The 16,122-nt window shown below is 39.6% G+C and overlaps 1 protein-coding gene and 1 pseudogene across 3 annotated transcripts; both read right to left on the bottom strand.

Annotated features, from left to right (window-relative positions):
• Positions 1-278: 278 nt before the first annotated feature.
• On the bottom strand, positions 279-2,671 carry LOC147320591 (U11/U12 small nuclear ribonucleoprotein 35 kDa protein pseudogene; annotated as a pseudogene).
• A 1,027-nt stretch (positions 2,672-3,698) lies between these two features.
• LOC147320590 (rho GTPase-activating protein 42-like) lies at positions 3,699-15,665 on the bottom strand. Of its 3 annotated transcripts, XM_086308704.1 has the most exons (8): positions 15,075-15,665; positions 12,388-12,483; positions 12,232-12,293; positions 8,034-8,105; positions 6,284-6,397; positions 6,001-6,181; positions 5,768-5,849; positions 3,700-5,535 (listed from the first exon to the last, which is right to left on the bottom strand). In XM_086308704.1, exons 1-5 carry the CDS (start codon positions 15,226-15,228, stop codon positions 6,335-6,337), a joined length of 447 nt encoding a protein of 148 aa, XP_086164830.1. In that variant the 5' UTR covers positions 15,229-15,665; the 3' UTR covers positions 3,700-5,535; positions 5,768-5,849; positions 6,001-6,181; positions 6,284-6,334. The 3 variants fall into 3 exon arrangements, with proteins under 3 accessions (XP_086164829.1, XP_086164830.1, XP_086164831.1); XM_086308703.1 differs by having other exon boundaries at positions 3,699-5,535; positions 6,001-6,397; XM_086308705.1 differs by lacking the exon at positions 6,284-6,397 and having other exon boundaries at positions 3,702-5,535; positions 15,075-15,663.
• Positions 15,666-16,122: the final 457 nt, after the last annotated feature.

The following is a 16,122-nucleotide window of genomic DNA, read 5'->3' as shown; positions in this document are numbered from 1 at the left end:
TGACTTCTAAGTGGCAGTGGAAATCATCTTGCATGTTTGCATACATGCATGATTAATATTAAATGTCAAAGTCATATTTAACAAATGCTTGAAATTTGTCTTGTCCCAGCATGTATTCCCAATAATCATACAGTAATAAACACAAACCAGTGGAAAAAAGCCTCAGTTTTCAGTGTGTTTGACGTATATGTGTTTGCACTAACTTCATTGTCTCTTCGTATAAATAACACTACAATTGACAGCTTACTACTCAGAACATACTTGGAAATAAAAGTCAGTTCTGCCTCTTGTTTTTTTCTGGTACATTAGAGAATTACCTTTTAATGAAATAAGAGATTCATTTCCCGTCATCTTTCATATTGATGACTTCAGAAATACTTGTGCACAGTTTAAGAATCCACCCAGTGACCCATAACCGAAAGCTGATTGACCTCACTGGGCAGGACCGAGGATCAGATGGCTGAGTAAGAGCTGAGTAAGCATTTGATTCAAATTCCTGAGTTGCATGTATATGGAAAAAGGAGTAAATGTGTTTGAATACTGAGTTTTCTTCCCTCAAGTATAAATCTTGCACAACACATCATTACCAACTCTGAAAACAGGGGTCACATGAGGCTACACTGGAAAACTACCCAACTTGGGAAATCTTAAACATGTTGCAACACTTTGACAAACAGTAACACCTTAGATTTCAAAACAATGACGAATTTTATTGTTTATGATATAATCTGATTTACATTTTTTTAAAAGAAATGGGGCTGACAATGTGCTCTTAAACTTATGCTTTTTTAAAAACAAAACAAAACTGCAAACTCATTTTACATTGCGAGTCACATATAGCCTTTGACCTTGAGTGGGCCGGACCAGCAAAACTTCCCTTTCTGTCAGTGAAAAGAAGTTTAACTATGCATTTAATCCCTGGAATATCTTAATATCAGAAAAAGAAATGCAGTTTTGTTTGTCTCAGTTTATCTACATGATAAACAACATTCTGTAGTAAATGGGGAAAAAAGTCTGTTGGGACTTAAATTGCAAGAAATAAAATTTGAATTGTATATGTGGGGTAATAATATTTATGATAACTGTATAAAAATACAGTTCCGATTTCCCAAAGCAATCCAATTGGACTCTTAAGCAGTGATTCTGGCTGCTGGCGCTCATGTTTGACATGATGGATGTAAGTCTCATTTGGCTGGACACCACCCGTATTGTAATTTTTTCGCTAGAATAAAGACTTGTAAAAAAAAAAAAACCCCAACAAAACACAACAACCCTACTTTGTCATTCCTGAGACTTCCCTGAGAAGAACTGAATATGACAGCCACAGGCAGAGTCCTGATTACCATACAGTACAATCTGAAGAATATCAGCATACAAAAAAGTAACCTTTCACACAAACAGTTATCCAAGTCACACACTCATTCACTGTCCTCCTTTGAAAGCTGAAGTGCTGAAGTGCAGCCACATGCTTCATCTCCGGTCCCGGTGCCTGCTCCTGTCTCCGTGCCTGCGGTCATCCCACTCTCGGCCTCTGTCCCGGTCATCTCTCCTTCCTCTGTTGCCCCACTCTGCTGTTCTGTGTCGGTCCCGATCGTCTCTGGCTCTCCCGCTTGGTCTGTCCCACTCCCTCCCTCCACCACCACCTCCTCGTTCCTGCACCGGGTCTACCCCGAGATTGATGGGTTTACGGAAAGGCCTGTCCCTGCCGCCGAACCGCAGCTGTCCGGATTCCTTTTTCCCTCCAAGCCCGCCGCCGAGCCGCCGCAGCACCCATCCTTTAAGAGTCCTCTCTTGCTCAAAATCCACGAACACTTCATGCTGGTCGACCACCAGCTTGTTGGCGTCCCGGCGGGCCCGGACCACAGATCGCTCCTCTTTGTACTCAATGAAGGCATATCCTTTGGAGAAACCCGTGACAATGTCCCGGACCAGCCGGAGCCGCTGGATGTCTCCGTACTTAGAGAACACTTTGTGTAGTTTATCTTCGGTGGTCTGTGGGTTCAAGCGGGACACAAAAAAGCGTGAGCAGTGGGTCTCCAACGACGCCTTTGTTGGGCTTGTACCGGGCACCCATGGCCCTCCAGACCGCTCGATCATGGGGTTCCACGTCTGTGCCGTCGATGCTACCAGCTTTCAGCGGGTCGTACACCTTCGCTATCGGACTCCAGTCAGCCATTTTAAACTAGAACGATGGCACAGGAGTAGTGATGGCCCGCTTGAAGCTGACGCTCCGGAGCGTGTGTCGAAAAAAACAACACACTGGTTCAGAAGCACTGTGTCGAGGCTTGCTTCGTTTGGCAAAAGTCACGTGACCAGTGACGTCCGAAGCTTCATTACGCACGTAACTGCTTCGGTACCTGATTCAAACAGATATAAGGAAGTGAATCATCCACGGGATTCGTGGAGTGTGTTGATGGTGACAGATAGCGACGAGGTGATCATTCCACTGACAGATATGGAGCCAGCGAGGAAGAGAGGACGTTCTGGCGTGTGGGAATATTTTGAGTTGATTTTGCTCAATTCATTTTATCTGCCGAAGTGAAAAACTTGAAATGTCCAAAATCATGTTTTCATAATGTAAATATCATTACAGCATATGACTTTAGGAACACTTCCATGTGAATTAAAGCTGATGAAGACTACAAAAATGTATTTGACACTATACGTACATGACATTGCTACACAGTTTAGAAAATCATTTTGTTTATTGTTTTTAGATGATAGTCTGCAGGACCCAGGAATACCTGCATATCTACCAACTTGCAGTGTAGTTCCTGCACTCCACAGCCTCTTCTGTTCCATGCAAGTGGATTTTCTTCAGGGCAGGAGAAACTATTTCTAAGAAAAGAAACAGACTCAGCCAGCGCACAGTAACACTAATCCTCTTGTTAACTGTAAATAACAAAAGGGCTACCTTACATTGATCATGATTTTACTTTGCAAGTTCTTGATTAGGGGTGGGTTTTGATTATCGCCTTTCTGATTACAATCCATGCTAAATTGAATAAAGTGATATTGATTAATTAAAATCCCGTGTCGATTTGTAAATTAACGTTATTATGCCTGAAACGCCAGCATCTCAGGTTAAACCTCACAACATGTCGTCAAACACCATGCAGCTAAAACAGTAACTGGGAGCAGGTTTACGGATTCTGCATACAAACGTGAACACAGAGCGCGGACCCGACGCGTCAGAGTCAGATTTTGATGTGTCGGCGGGTCCGCGCTGTGTTTGCCTCTTTTTTTTCCCGCTGGCTTCTGCAGCTGCAGGTTTCATAACTCTCTGTTTACATCTCTAATTAAGTCTCACATGTGTCAGCTTTCTTTTAATAGATACGAAATTATGGATATATACTGTTAAATGATCAGACTTGTAATATTTCTGACTGAGGCAAAACTTTCCAGATTCCAATCAAATTGAATCGGATCCTGTATCGAATCAAAATGATTCTACAAATCAGTGACGATGCAGCCCTACTCAGCTTCCTAAGCATTTTCCCTTTCCAGTTCACAATCAATCCCACCCCTAGGTCAAAAATATGTATAGGAATTGGCCTAATCTAATATTTTGTATGAACCTGTCCAGCTGATTAAACGACAAGTAGATGGAGGCAGGACTTCACAGCAGGGGCATACTCCATAATGTGCTGTGCATTCTCATATGTATATTATATATATTGCTCACTTATTGTATTTACCAACATCAAGGAGTTATGAGCAAAGAAAGGCCACCATAGTGCATGTTTAAATAGGGAAAGTTTATTGATCAAAATGTATTACGCAAATACGCATTACATTTTTTTCAGCCCCCCAATCGAGAAAACAAAACCAATTACATGTTCAAAGCAACGGAACGGTGGCCCAATATCAGAGAGAACTCCACTCTTGAGTGAGCAGTGATAATTGAGCAGTCCGTTTTATTTTGCAGATTCAAGCTGCTCTTCAAAATTTTCACCACCAGATGTCACCGGAGAGGACTGTGTTGAAAAGCTTCGAGTAATGAACCGTTTTTCAATACAAGCTTCAGTGCTTCGGAAAGCTTCATTTGGCCATCACTACACAGGAGACTGGCGGGCTTTACAAACAGTTTTCAGGGCTAATATTTCTCTGCATTAGTCGCCAATTACGCGTTAAACCACACCAGTACCGCTGAATCTATTCACTCTTCCAAGTGCATCAACAAAAACATTCCGTAATGAAACGGGGTCCAGTGTGTCACATTTTAAAGTCCCCCTACTCGCCCGACTAAGGATACTAGAGTTCCGCTGTGCTAAGATACTTAGACCAACTTAAAACTTAAATTAAAAATAGATAACGTAGATTAATTATAGCATCAGTCGACAAATTTGCAAGTATGAAGTAAGGTTAATTATTATTAATAATAAATAATACTTTTTATAAAAATAAAAAGTTTATAAATAAAACTTTTTATTCATTGCACAATACTGTCACTTTAAAATTATTATTTTTTATATAATTACACCATAATCAATAGCATAGATAGTGACAGATTAAAGGCAATAGCATTGTTGTGTTATTAAGCCATTGGTCTAGCATGTGCAACCAGGACACCGATTCCTTGATTCTACAAATCATTCTTCCATAATTCTTTTTGACAGTGCTGGTGGAAAGTGCCTTAAAACTTTTACAGATGTTAGACTGAATCGGACATTGCTAGAAAAAATATTAGAGCCCAACCTGATTCCCTCACTGTGAGAGTCACAGCATCCTGTCAGTGTATGTACTCCCTGATTAATATGGCAAGGAATGGCTTATTTGAATGCCGCTTTTTTCACATCTCTGTAGGTCAGTCTTTTTTAGCTACACCACAGAACTCTCAAATGTGCATTTATCTTGTACACAAAACCCTCACAGCTATACCACACCATCGACAGTCAGCTGTGGACACTCTCTTTCAGCATTTGGTTGCTGTGCACTACGTTTCATTTTGGAGTCATGAGGGACATGTCTCTATTTCTATGTCCAGGACCAAAATATGTTGGTTGTAACAAGCGGTTATTTGAGTTACTGTTGCCTAATAAAATGGGTGGTAAGTGTATAAAATTATCTAAAAAGACTGAATGTCAAATGCTATCCAAGATCCAGGTGCCTGAACACTCTTGGGACAATGCATTACAAAAACATTCTTTAATAAAACACTGAAACCACAACAGCTTCTGCTCCACGGTGAATAACTTCTTACAAAAATTGTGAACATGCTTCACTTCATTTTTCTGTACAGTTCCATCTGATACACATGGTACAGTATCAAAAGGGTTTGGAAAGGTGAAACAAATTCTTCTATGTAGTTTATTTAAAAAAGAACTTTTGCTGCGTAGATGCATCTAGTCTTGTTGTTCTAACAGCATAAAAATTATACATAAAGGTTGAGAAGGTGTGCTCTTTAGCTCTGCTCCAGATTCATCATTTTCTGAAAGCCTTTACATATCCTCCACACTCCATTTATAGGCCGCTTCCTGCACAGCCTTTTTATCTGCCATCCTCTGGTAGCGTTTCTGTTCAAAACCATTTGACCTGCAAGACACAAATAAAATAACCCTATTAATTATGATACGACAAGCTAAAAGGCCAAAGACAATCCATTCAATTAGGCGCAAATTTAATATAGACGTGGAAAAAAATGATCACAATTTCTTTACCATTAATGTGCAAAATGACAAACTGATGTGTGTATTAAAAACATTCAATATTAAACTACAGTTCTGTCCTCAACAGTTTTCCTCTGTCACCGATGCACAAACTCTACCTGTCAACTCCGTCCCAGCGGTACCCCGGTGGAATATTGAACCGGTTTGGAGGTGGAGCAGGGCCTTTATATCGAGGTTTCTCTACAAAAAATCAAAACAAACATACAAATAAATAAAAATACAAACAGTAGCAAAAACAAAACTGCTGCTATTTAAAAGCTTCTTACAAGGATTGACCTGGTGAAATAAAATAAAGTCATAAATAAAATAAAACATATATAATGTTAAACACCTTGTGTTTTTGTGCCACGGTCCTTTTTACGCCTGAGCATTGCAGCCATAGGATCGCCTTCTCTTTCCTGTTCTCTCAACATGCGGTCAAGATCCTCATCGTCATGGTGACGTGCCAGTGGCTTCTGGCTTCGTGCAGCGCGTCCTCAAGTTTCTGCTGATGCATCTGGCTCTGTGCCAACCTATACATACATTTTAACATAAACCATTGAACCACTTTTATAATTTTTTATGTGGATATAATCACATAAACTGTGATATTTGAAATGATCATGCACATTTACCCTTTTCCCCACTGAGCGTATTTCTCGTCTCTTGCCGCTTTTTCACCAGACTTAAGTGTTGTTCAGACTTAAGTGGGTTTTATACTTTCCACATCTGCGAATCTTCTTGGGTGTCTGTGAATTTCAATTACAATGCACCAACTACATATGCGCGTAGGCAGTGCAGTTTAAAGAAGTATAACTGGAATGATTACTCAGTCGTTGGGTCTCCAGTGGTCCGTGTATAATCGAGGCTTTAAAATATCTCATCATCTACATCTCTCCATGCTACCCTGTCGCACCTGGAGCACCAGGGGAGCTACACACGCCTCCTCTTTATTGACTTTAGCTCTGCCTTTAACACCATCCTTCCTCACAGCTGGTGTGCAAGCTGTTAACCCTAGGAGTCCCATATTCCACCTGTCTATGGATTAAGGACTTTCTGACAAACCGTACACAAAGGGTTACGGTGGGCCCCCACATCTCCTTTTTTTAAAAATCAGTCTTTTGTAATTATATTTAAACTTTTTCTCTTGACACCACAGGCTAAAACTTTATCATACAAAGTAGAAGCTATATATGAACATATTCCAGAAACACCACCATCTTCTCTGGGCTAACGCTTATTTGAAATGGACTGAGGCAAAGCAGAAAACTGCTCTGTGGTCAGACTAAAGCGGAGACACACCTTTATCTGGTTTGTTATCAGTGCTCAGCTCAAAAGTTTGAATCTCCTGGGGTGCGTCAGTGCCTGTGAAATTAACAGCTTACACATCTTAAAAGGGGCCGTCAATGCTGAAGGTTTTACAGCAACTTGTGCTCCCAGATTGTCTTTTCAGTGAAGGCCTTGGATATTTCAGCAAGACAATGCCAACTACTCAACCAGTATGGCTTCACAGTAGAAAAGTCTTGCAGTCCAGACCTTTCAGCAGCTGAAAACATTTGGACATTATGAAATAAAAAAATATGGGGCTGTTGAGCAGCTTTAACTGGTTATATTTGCAAATCACTGCGTTCCATTTTTTGTTTCAATTTCTCACATCGTCCTAACTTCTTATGTAATTTGTTTTATTCTACAGATAAAAGTTAGGCAGTCACTAAAGTTTTGAGTTTATCCTGCTGGAACTGTGAGTTTCAGTAGCACATTTTTTGGAAGAGACACACTAAAAATAGTTACGATAACATCTCTTTTACAAAAACAGCTGTAGCTCTCAATGCCACACGTGTATCTCTATTCTCTGAGAAGTGACTACTGGCATTTCTCACGCAAACACCTGCAACATTTCAGGCTGAGGAGTTACTTCCAGTAATACAAAGAAGTGAGCTTTGATTTCATTTTCAGGACTAGTAATCGACCACGTGATGCTGCTATCTACATCCTTATTTTTCACTGAAAAAGAAAAGAGGAAACCAAAAAATAGATAAAACTGGATTATACAACTCGAGACAGCTGCTGAAACCAGACACCAAACTCATTTTTTGTTTACACTGTCTGTCTGAGTTCAACCATCCCTCTGTCTGTGACGTGCTCCTTTTCTTGCCCTCCCAGCGTCCGTTCCCATGACCTTGTTGCTGACACTGGACTGTGATCCATCATTTATCTCGACAAATTGGATTCTCTGATCGCTGACTAACAACCCGAGCGGGACCAGAAAGAAGCAGAGTGATCTGTCTGATCACCACCCAGAGTGCTGCATACCAAATGAAAGCAACATCCATGTTCATAATCTACTCAGCAGTGACCCTTCGACTATAAGAAGAGGAGGTATACCTTTACAGCTCCAATCTGTTCCTTCCGAAACTTCTCGAGTGGTGAGATCAAAACATCATCAGCATTTTGGATCTAAGAGATGAAAACAGAAAATGCAGTCAGCTCAGTGTGTCATATCGAGTAAATATCGAGACAAGCAACATAAATAAAGCAACAGCTCCCATGAGGGCTTTAGCGTCTCACTCAAAATAGCTTTTATCAACTGGTCAGCAGAGGCTTGCCTTTTATTATTCTGAGAGTTTTACCTTAAAACAGGAAAATTTAATTCAAAATATTTCAAATCAATATGCTAACAAGACAATCTATCGAAAACTTCACCAAATTGTTGTATAAAAGCAAATTTCTGGTTGAGATTTACTCTATTTACCTTGTCAATTGTAAACTATTTAAATGGAAATTATTGAGAAAGGTATGTATATTTGAGCAAAGCAAATGATCTGAATAATCAAACACCTTTTAATGCCTACACTTTACCTGCTGCTGACATAACAAAAAAAAAAACAAAGCTTAAGCTTCATCACCTTGAAGAGCTGTTCAAACATCACAGTAACACCCAGCACAAACATTTAGTTATGATTTCGTCATGCTTGGCACATACAGTACTCTGCCAAAGCCTCAAGCCATCTCACATTCCTTTATATTGTGCCAAAGCCAGACTTTCTGAAGGTCTTTTAAAGCTTTTCTTTTGACATCGGCTCCTTTTTCACACATTTGCTATCCAGTCTTTGTATCTGACCATTTGCAAAATGACAATTATCCCAAACAAACTGCATACCTGGATAGAAAACACACAATGAAACACTATTAGTCATGGATTGGCCTCCCCACAATAATGTTGAACCTGGACTTCAACATCAACAACAACAGTGTGAGATTAGAATGGAACAAAAGGCAGCCAACATCCAAAGGATAAAAAGAAAAAATCTGATTGTCCTTCGAGAAGCCTGTAGAATTGTTCCTGAAGACTACTTGAAGAAAGAAAGCTTGCCAAAGAGAGTTCAGGTCTTGTTGAAGAATAAAGTTGCTCGGTGGTGATATCCAATTTTGACTATAAGGTTTGTCAGAAATGCCCTTTTTTTTTTTTTTTGCTTTATACAATGTATTCCTGTTGTCCTAGAAAAAGATAAAGACATGAGGGGTGGCTCAAGACTTTTGCACATCACTCTATTTAAAAACACTAGACATAAAACTGTTTTTTTGCCAGTAGTCATTGAAATACTGCAAACCAAAGAGCTCTGATGCAAAGTATTTCACAAAATATTGGCCAACACTGGCCTGTTTCATCAGAAAAATTACAGTAAAACCGCTGTAACATTTCTGCTGGTTGAGTTGCTGCAGTATGTATGAGAAACTTGTGAGTGAGAGGCTGTGGTACAGAGGGGTTATCAGAACTGAGGACTCTGGTGTTTACATTAGGTCTCTGCCCTCTTTAGTCAGGAGTCTATATATTGCAAATGTCGGTCAAATCTTACTTTGTTCTGTCTCAGTTGATTTAAGCATCAGACTATAAATATACCCCCACTCCCACATCATGACTCCACTTTCACTTTGACTTTCGTGCTGCCCTAATACCCCAAAAGAGATCTGGTTTCTTATTACATTCAGCTGGATGAAAGTGGAATCTAAGAGACTGAAGTCCATTGTCAGGTCACAATAATGGTCTTTTCAGGTTGGACGGGTAGGTATTTCAGAGGAACTCATTTGCTGGAATTTCCCTTAAACATAATAATGATAATAATGATGTTGTTAGAAGGGTTGGAGTAGTGCCACATTAAGTGGAAAAGCATGCAATCGAAATGCGTGCACACACATACACACTCACAAAGAGAAATGGGCAGTCAAACACACACACACAGGACCCTTATATGGACTTTCCCAGGCACTGGGGCTGTGCTCACGCTCACAGGGGAATTGGCAGAATAGGTTCCACATGGTGCCTCTGTAACCAGACCGTGCTCACAACCACAAAGACACACACATGAGGTTGCATACTATGCACATACATTGCACATGCGCACAGGTTTGCCTTCACACAGACTGTGCCAGACTCGAGTCACCCTGAAACAAAGACCTCTGACTGATGGAGGTTCTCTGAGTCAAAGACATTTCCCAAATTGCCATGGTGCACAAAGTGCTGTCGGTAAAACGTATTCACTAAAAAAAAAGAAGGTGTGAATCAGACTTGTGGGAACTGGACTGAAGTAGGAGCTCGAGGAAGTGACAGTGGCTAAGAATGAGTTCAGCTTTTAAACAGAAATCCTGTACATAGTAACTAATAGGGCTGCTCAATTAATCGAATTTTAATCACGATTACGATCTGGGCTTTCAACGATCCTTAAAAATGACTGAGCCGATTATTAGCCCCTCCCTCATTTATCCGCGACACCTTAAAGGCCGGTCCGTAAAAAGTATTGTCGGGCATAAACTGGTCCGTGGCGCAAAAAAGGTTGGAGACCGCTGATTAAGAGGACCCGAGGGAAGCTCGGAAAGCTAAGCAGAAGTTATTTGGAGAGGAGACTGACTGCCGTTGGTTGAAAAGAGAGGTTAAAAAAAACTTCAGTGGTGTTGCACACTATTTTATATTATTTTTTAAAGTCATTGTTAACCCTTTAAATCCGGTCAGAGCAGCACGCTCCGTTTTGTGTAACGATTTTTAAATCCCTGTAGAACCTGAACCGTGTAAGCTAGCGCAATAATTTGTTTTGTATATGAAACCGGAGGAGTTGTACTTACATCTTATGCCATCAGCTTGTCCTCGGTCACGGTTTCCTTCCACATATAGCTTTGCAAAAATTGCATAAAAAGCGCTTGCAGGAACAAAAACATAATATTCCAGAAACATGCTTTGCCGATCCGATCAGCTGTTAGTAACACTTCCCACAGTGAAACAGACATCAGCGCGAACTATCGCATGTCCGCCATTTCCTGGCCGAAACTGGAAGTGACGTCATTTTCGCGGAAATGTAGTTTTTTACTTGTAGGCCTTAAAAACCTATACTGGTCATGTTTGACTTTTCTGAATAGTTTCTGAGATGCTTAGAACTCAAATTGCACTGCTGGAAATAGTTTATTTTGATGCACCTGCTGTTTTCTTTGCAAATTTGCATCATAGGATTGTTTTTTTGTTTTTTCTGCAGTGTATATAAAAATTGGTGTATCTCAAAAATAAAACTATGAAGACACTCAAAATAAATTTCCTGTTGTTGTAAACTATTTTTTGCAACTTTTTTGTATTTAAAGTTTTAAGGGATAAACCTCTTAAATTTCTCCAAGTAGAAATATATGTAAAAAACAAAACAAAAACTATTTTCAATTTTTTTGTAGTTTATTGCACTTTTTTGCAATTAATGTAGTTACTATGGACTTAATGCATACATATTATTAAAATATGGGCCATATCAGTTGTATAGCAACTTGAAATGCTCCCACAAATGGCACTACAACATGTAAAAAAATAATATAAGCTCTGGCGGACTTAGTTCTATGGTAGGTCTTAAAGGGTTAAATAAATATCGTCAAATAATCGAGATCTCAATTTCAGTGAAAATAATCGTGATTATCATTTTTGCCATAATCGAGCAGCCCTAGTAACTAATGACTTAAATCTTAATCAGTAATGGTGAATAAACATGTTTTTTTTTTGTCCACTTGGGCTGGTGAAAAAGTTGTGAACACATTTACAGTCACATATTGGGTTGATCATTAGCATTCATTTGAAATTGCTTTCTAGCCTCCTGGTGATCCTATTTTTAATATTTACTCCTTTTTTGGTCAGTGTATAGTAGTTAGTAAGGTAATGTACAGTGAGATGGTTTCAGCTCGGCTCGTGATAAAGTTCTGCAGACCTGAAGGAAGCCTCAGATTCAAGTGGTATTTTTTCCCTTTCATGCTGCCACAGTATTTTCAAATTCTTACTATTAAAAAAAAAATTACAGGTGCTTAAAGATGGGATGCACTTGCTGCTTTCTGCTGCTCAACAGGAGACATAGAGTGCGGACACATTTCTGGTTGGTTTAGACTTTGGTGATAGAAGTTTGGTTAATTTTTTTAAGAGATGAGCATAGTCAGCCAGAGAAAGATGACAGGTATAAATATCTACAAGAACAAACATCCTACAGTTAGTTATCAATGTATCAAACTGCTACCAAGTCTGTATTTCTACGCACCCACACTCAAATACAATCACACATTTTCTTACCAGACGTTTTCTCTCCTCTTCCATGGTGCTTAAGAGCTGAGAGAACTCCTTTAAAGACTGGGCTGCAAAATAAATAACACATCCCACTGCTGTAAAAGGCTTTGCATATCTTAAATATTGTGCAAGCTTGTGTAAAAAGTGGCATTTCTGTCTCACCTATATTGACCTCATCATCAGTCTCTGCATCTCCAATGCATTCAAACTGAAACTCCTGCAGAGACTGTGAGAATCGCTGTACAGCAAGAGAAAGACCTGAGGAAGACAGGTAGAAGTTCATTACGTCAACTAAAGCATTGTTAACAGCTGGATTACGGGTAACATCTTTAACTTAGCCTGTTTAGCTTTTTGCACAAGTTGCCATCAGCGGCCACCTGAAATGCTCCCTTTGTTCTACAGGTTGCAGGGAAAAATCACTTATTCCATCCTGTAATAAACCATTAATATATTTTCCTACAAGTCTCTTCAAGTGTGATGTAAATGAAGTGCCACACCCTGCAACAATCTCCTGTGTGTTTACGTGTCCAAACAACACTCCAATAATAGAGTTTAATACCACAGTTTATTCTCTAAGGCACACAAAATACTTGGCTGCATTCTGTCATTAACACACCCTGAGATTGTTGTGCAGGGCAGCCGCTGAGAAAACATCTTAATCATACCACTCCACTGCAAACTGGTAATAAAACCATTAAACTGTCATTTATATTTCTATCAGTGTACACCAGATTACTGCAAAAACTTTGTTCAGGTTGAATGTATGAAAACAACAAAACAACCACTTCATTCTGCACTCGATTTGGTGTCCAGGACTGTTTATGTCCTAGACTGCATTCGTGCAGAAAAATGTGCTTAATGTGCTTATTCTGATGAGGGTTTGTTTGGTGTCAAATAACTTGCTTTTGACTGGTTTTCAGGTTATTTCACATCTGTGTGGTCACAGAGCAGTCAAACACCTTGTGTGTTTAAGGTGACCCCCTCGTGTTCCCTCAATCTTACAATTCAACACTGTTAGGCACACACTTTTTCCAAAGTATGGCTTTTTACTTAGAGGCTGAACCAAAAGACATCATTTCATCAAGGTTCTCCTGAAGTTAACATGTGGAAATCACCACAATAACACAAACATTGGAGACTTTTGTGAAGTATAAACACAATAAAATATACAACTACAATAAAGACTCGAAAACCCTTAATAACTGTGTAAAACTAGTGGTAGGTGATTCTCAAGAGGTTTTTTTTTTCAGCTCAAAATGAGATGTGCCATTTCATGGATGAACTAAAACCTAGATTATTATCAGAGAAATCATCCTCTGAACAGTTAACAACAGTTTTAAAGGCTGCTGGGATTTTTTTTTTTAAGAGAGAGAGGATGCATGAGAGTAAGACATCTAATGCGAAAAAGTACACATATTTACTTAGCAAGAGATTTGGAAAACATTCAAATAAAATATATCTCTCTTTCACTGATTTACTCTCAGCATTGGTAATATGTCCCACATTGTCCCTCACAAGCATACTTCTTGTCCTATATTTACTGTTTTTGAAGTCTGGTCATGCTTCTTTTAACAGAGGTTAAAACTCCAGCAACACTTGTGGTATTATTGCTTCACCCTGGTGAAAGCTGCAAGCTGAAATGTGGTGATCAAACAATAAAATTGAAGCTTCAGCCTCTTTAGACTTCATGTTCTTCTTCATCCAGTTCGGAAGTAGGAAAGGTTTTCTGACAAACCTCTGCCTTGTTTTGACCTTGTGTGTATACAGCTGGCAGCGGCAGGTGATGACCTCAGCCAACAGGTGAGCCAAAAACCCCACCCCCCCACCTTAATCAAACACTACAAACAACAAGGAGGTATATGCTGTTTGAAAGCTGTCATCAGGACAAGAATATGGCACCCAGTCAGTAACCCAGCCATGTGCCTTTATACTGTCAAATGAAGGTGTCAAAATTAATAAACACACAGTCATTAACGCGATCTTTGGGGGCTGACCTGTACTATGTAAGGTTATTTGATGGTGAATGCCATGAGACTGAGCAACCTTCTTTAAGACTTTCTTTGCATAGCATTTGCGTGTTCCAGTTATTTCCAACCATTTAATAAATACAAGGTATTCTGGGGCTGGCGTTTAAAAAAAATTGTATTCAGGAAAAACCCCAAATGTGATAATAATAAAGATTCATATGTGCAAAAATGTGAATATTTCCAGTTTTCCTCTGTTTTAAAGAAATTGAGAGTTTAGTGCCTTTAGGTTTAGTACTAATACCCAAGCAAAACAAGCTAAATTAACATTCTTCTGCCACTTTTAAAAAAAATACCCACTGTTTATAGAAAAAAAAAATCAAAAACATCACTGATATAGTTAATGTGGACATGGTCTTTTTATATATTTTCAGTAATCTAGCCGAAATCAGGTAACACCCAATAGTAGCTTGGTGGGTGGAGGTTAGGCGGTGGTCCTGCTGTTTTGGGCCCTCAAGGCAGTTGTCAGCTGTTTGCTGCTTTCTGCTAGTTAAAACCTGTATGTAACAGCAGACTACAATATTGTAAAGGTGACCTACATCAACAAATTAAGGTGAACAAATATTATTAATTATTAACTCGCGCAATAGCTGCTGTGTATATCACAGACCTACACTGTGCATAACACTGTAACTACCTTCCAAACTGTCCTGCTCATACTACACACACAAATGAAAAATTAGACACTCAAGGTTCAAGTCCCTACAGTGGTTCTGTTTGGAATGATACCCAGAGGACTTCCCTTTGGATCAGGTTGCATAAATCACTGCAAACTGTAAAGCACATTCGCTCCCAAGAATCAGCTATTAATCAGCGCGTACTTACTTTTAAGGGCAGATATGAGCATGTTTCCATCTTTGATGAGGTCTTTTATGAACCTGTTGGTTCGCTCCAACTCTATTTCATGGCACTGCAGCCGCTCTCTGAAATCCGGGCTGTCCAGGAAAGAATCACTGAACTCCAGCGTCGGCAGACCCATCGCTAGATTAATACACGCCGCTAATTACGAGAGAACAACAGCACGACGCCTTCTCTGCCTCCTCGGCGAGACACCAAACGGTGTTTCAGTGTGCTCCGAGCAAATTTCTCAGAAATTTCCTCCAGCTACTCTTTTTCATGCCTTTCTTACTTTTTTCCCAGCAGAACTTCCGGACACAAGAACACAACAGAGTCTCTGATAGAGAAGGCTTGGCTAAGCTATACAACGAGCTCCATGCAGCCTTCTTACTGTCGCTACTTTCATATAAGGCGTCGCGCTGACTTCTTATTTACTTATTAGGTGAAGCAAAGCGGACGTACGGCCGTGCAGAGTAACTAACAGGGCTTAATGTTGGTCGCACCAAAGAAAGAAGTCGGCAAAGACTGGCTAACTTTGTCTACGGACGGATCCTAGTCTTGTTACTATGGGAACGGGAGACTCCTGCTGGCGCGTGCTGAAATTGGTGGAAAACTTGGCAAAGAATACAAATGGGCCGATAACTCTGTGATCCACAGGTTTTTAACAATATGAACACCAGCGGCAGCAACAACAACAATAATTTTAATAATAGAAAATACTCGAGAAAATTTTTAAATAAATTATTTTCCTATGAATAAATACTTAAATAACACAACAGCTCAAATTAAAGTCCTGAAAATCTGTTTCATTTCAGCGCTAATTGTCAGTATATTCCGGGTGAAGTGAAAGCGTTACAAGGAACTGAGTATGTCAGCTGATGTGTTAAAGGATTAAAAAGTACCCTGCCGTTTTTCTCTTTTTTTCTCTTTTTTTTAAACCCCGTTTTCCTCACAGACAACTAGAGACGCCTAGATGTACTGTACATCGATGAGCCACCTCATTAACTACATAACTACAGGGTAACTAACACTGATT

This window comes from Aulonocara sp. 'chitande type north' Nkhata Bay, linkage group LG10 (genome assembly GCF_057382095.1).
Source record: "Aulonocara sp. 'chitande type north' Nkhata Bay isolate Kocher_YH1m ecotype deep benthic linkage group LG10, A_spYH_male_GT1.1, whole genome shotgun sequence".
NCBI lineage: Eukaryota > Metazoa > Chordata > Actinopteri > Cichliformes > Cichlidae > Aulonocara > Aulonocara sp. 'chitande type north' Nkhata Bay.
The sequence above is the reverse complement of the archived record's forward strand: the minus strand, read 5'-3'. Positions and strand labels throughout refer to the sequence as shown.

Coding starts and splice junctions, on each gene's coding strand:
- LOC147320590 (XM_086308703.1), bottom strand. CDS start 15,228: ATGGGTCTGCCGACGCTGGAGTTCAGTGATTCTTTCCTGGACAGCCCG. Junction 8,106..12,231: donor AAGAGGAGAGAAAACGTCTG/GTAAGAAAATGT, acceptor TTCATCTCTTAG/ATCCAAAATGCTGATGATGT. Junction 6,398..8,033: donor AACAGATTGGAGCTGTAAAG/GTATACCTCCTC, acceptor TGAAATTCACAG/ACACCCAAGAAGATTCGCAG.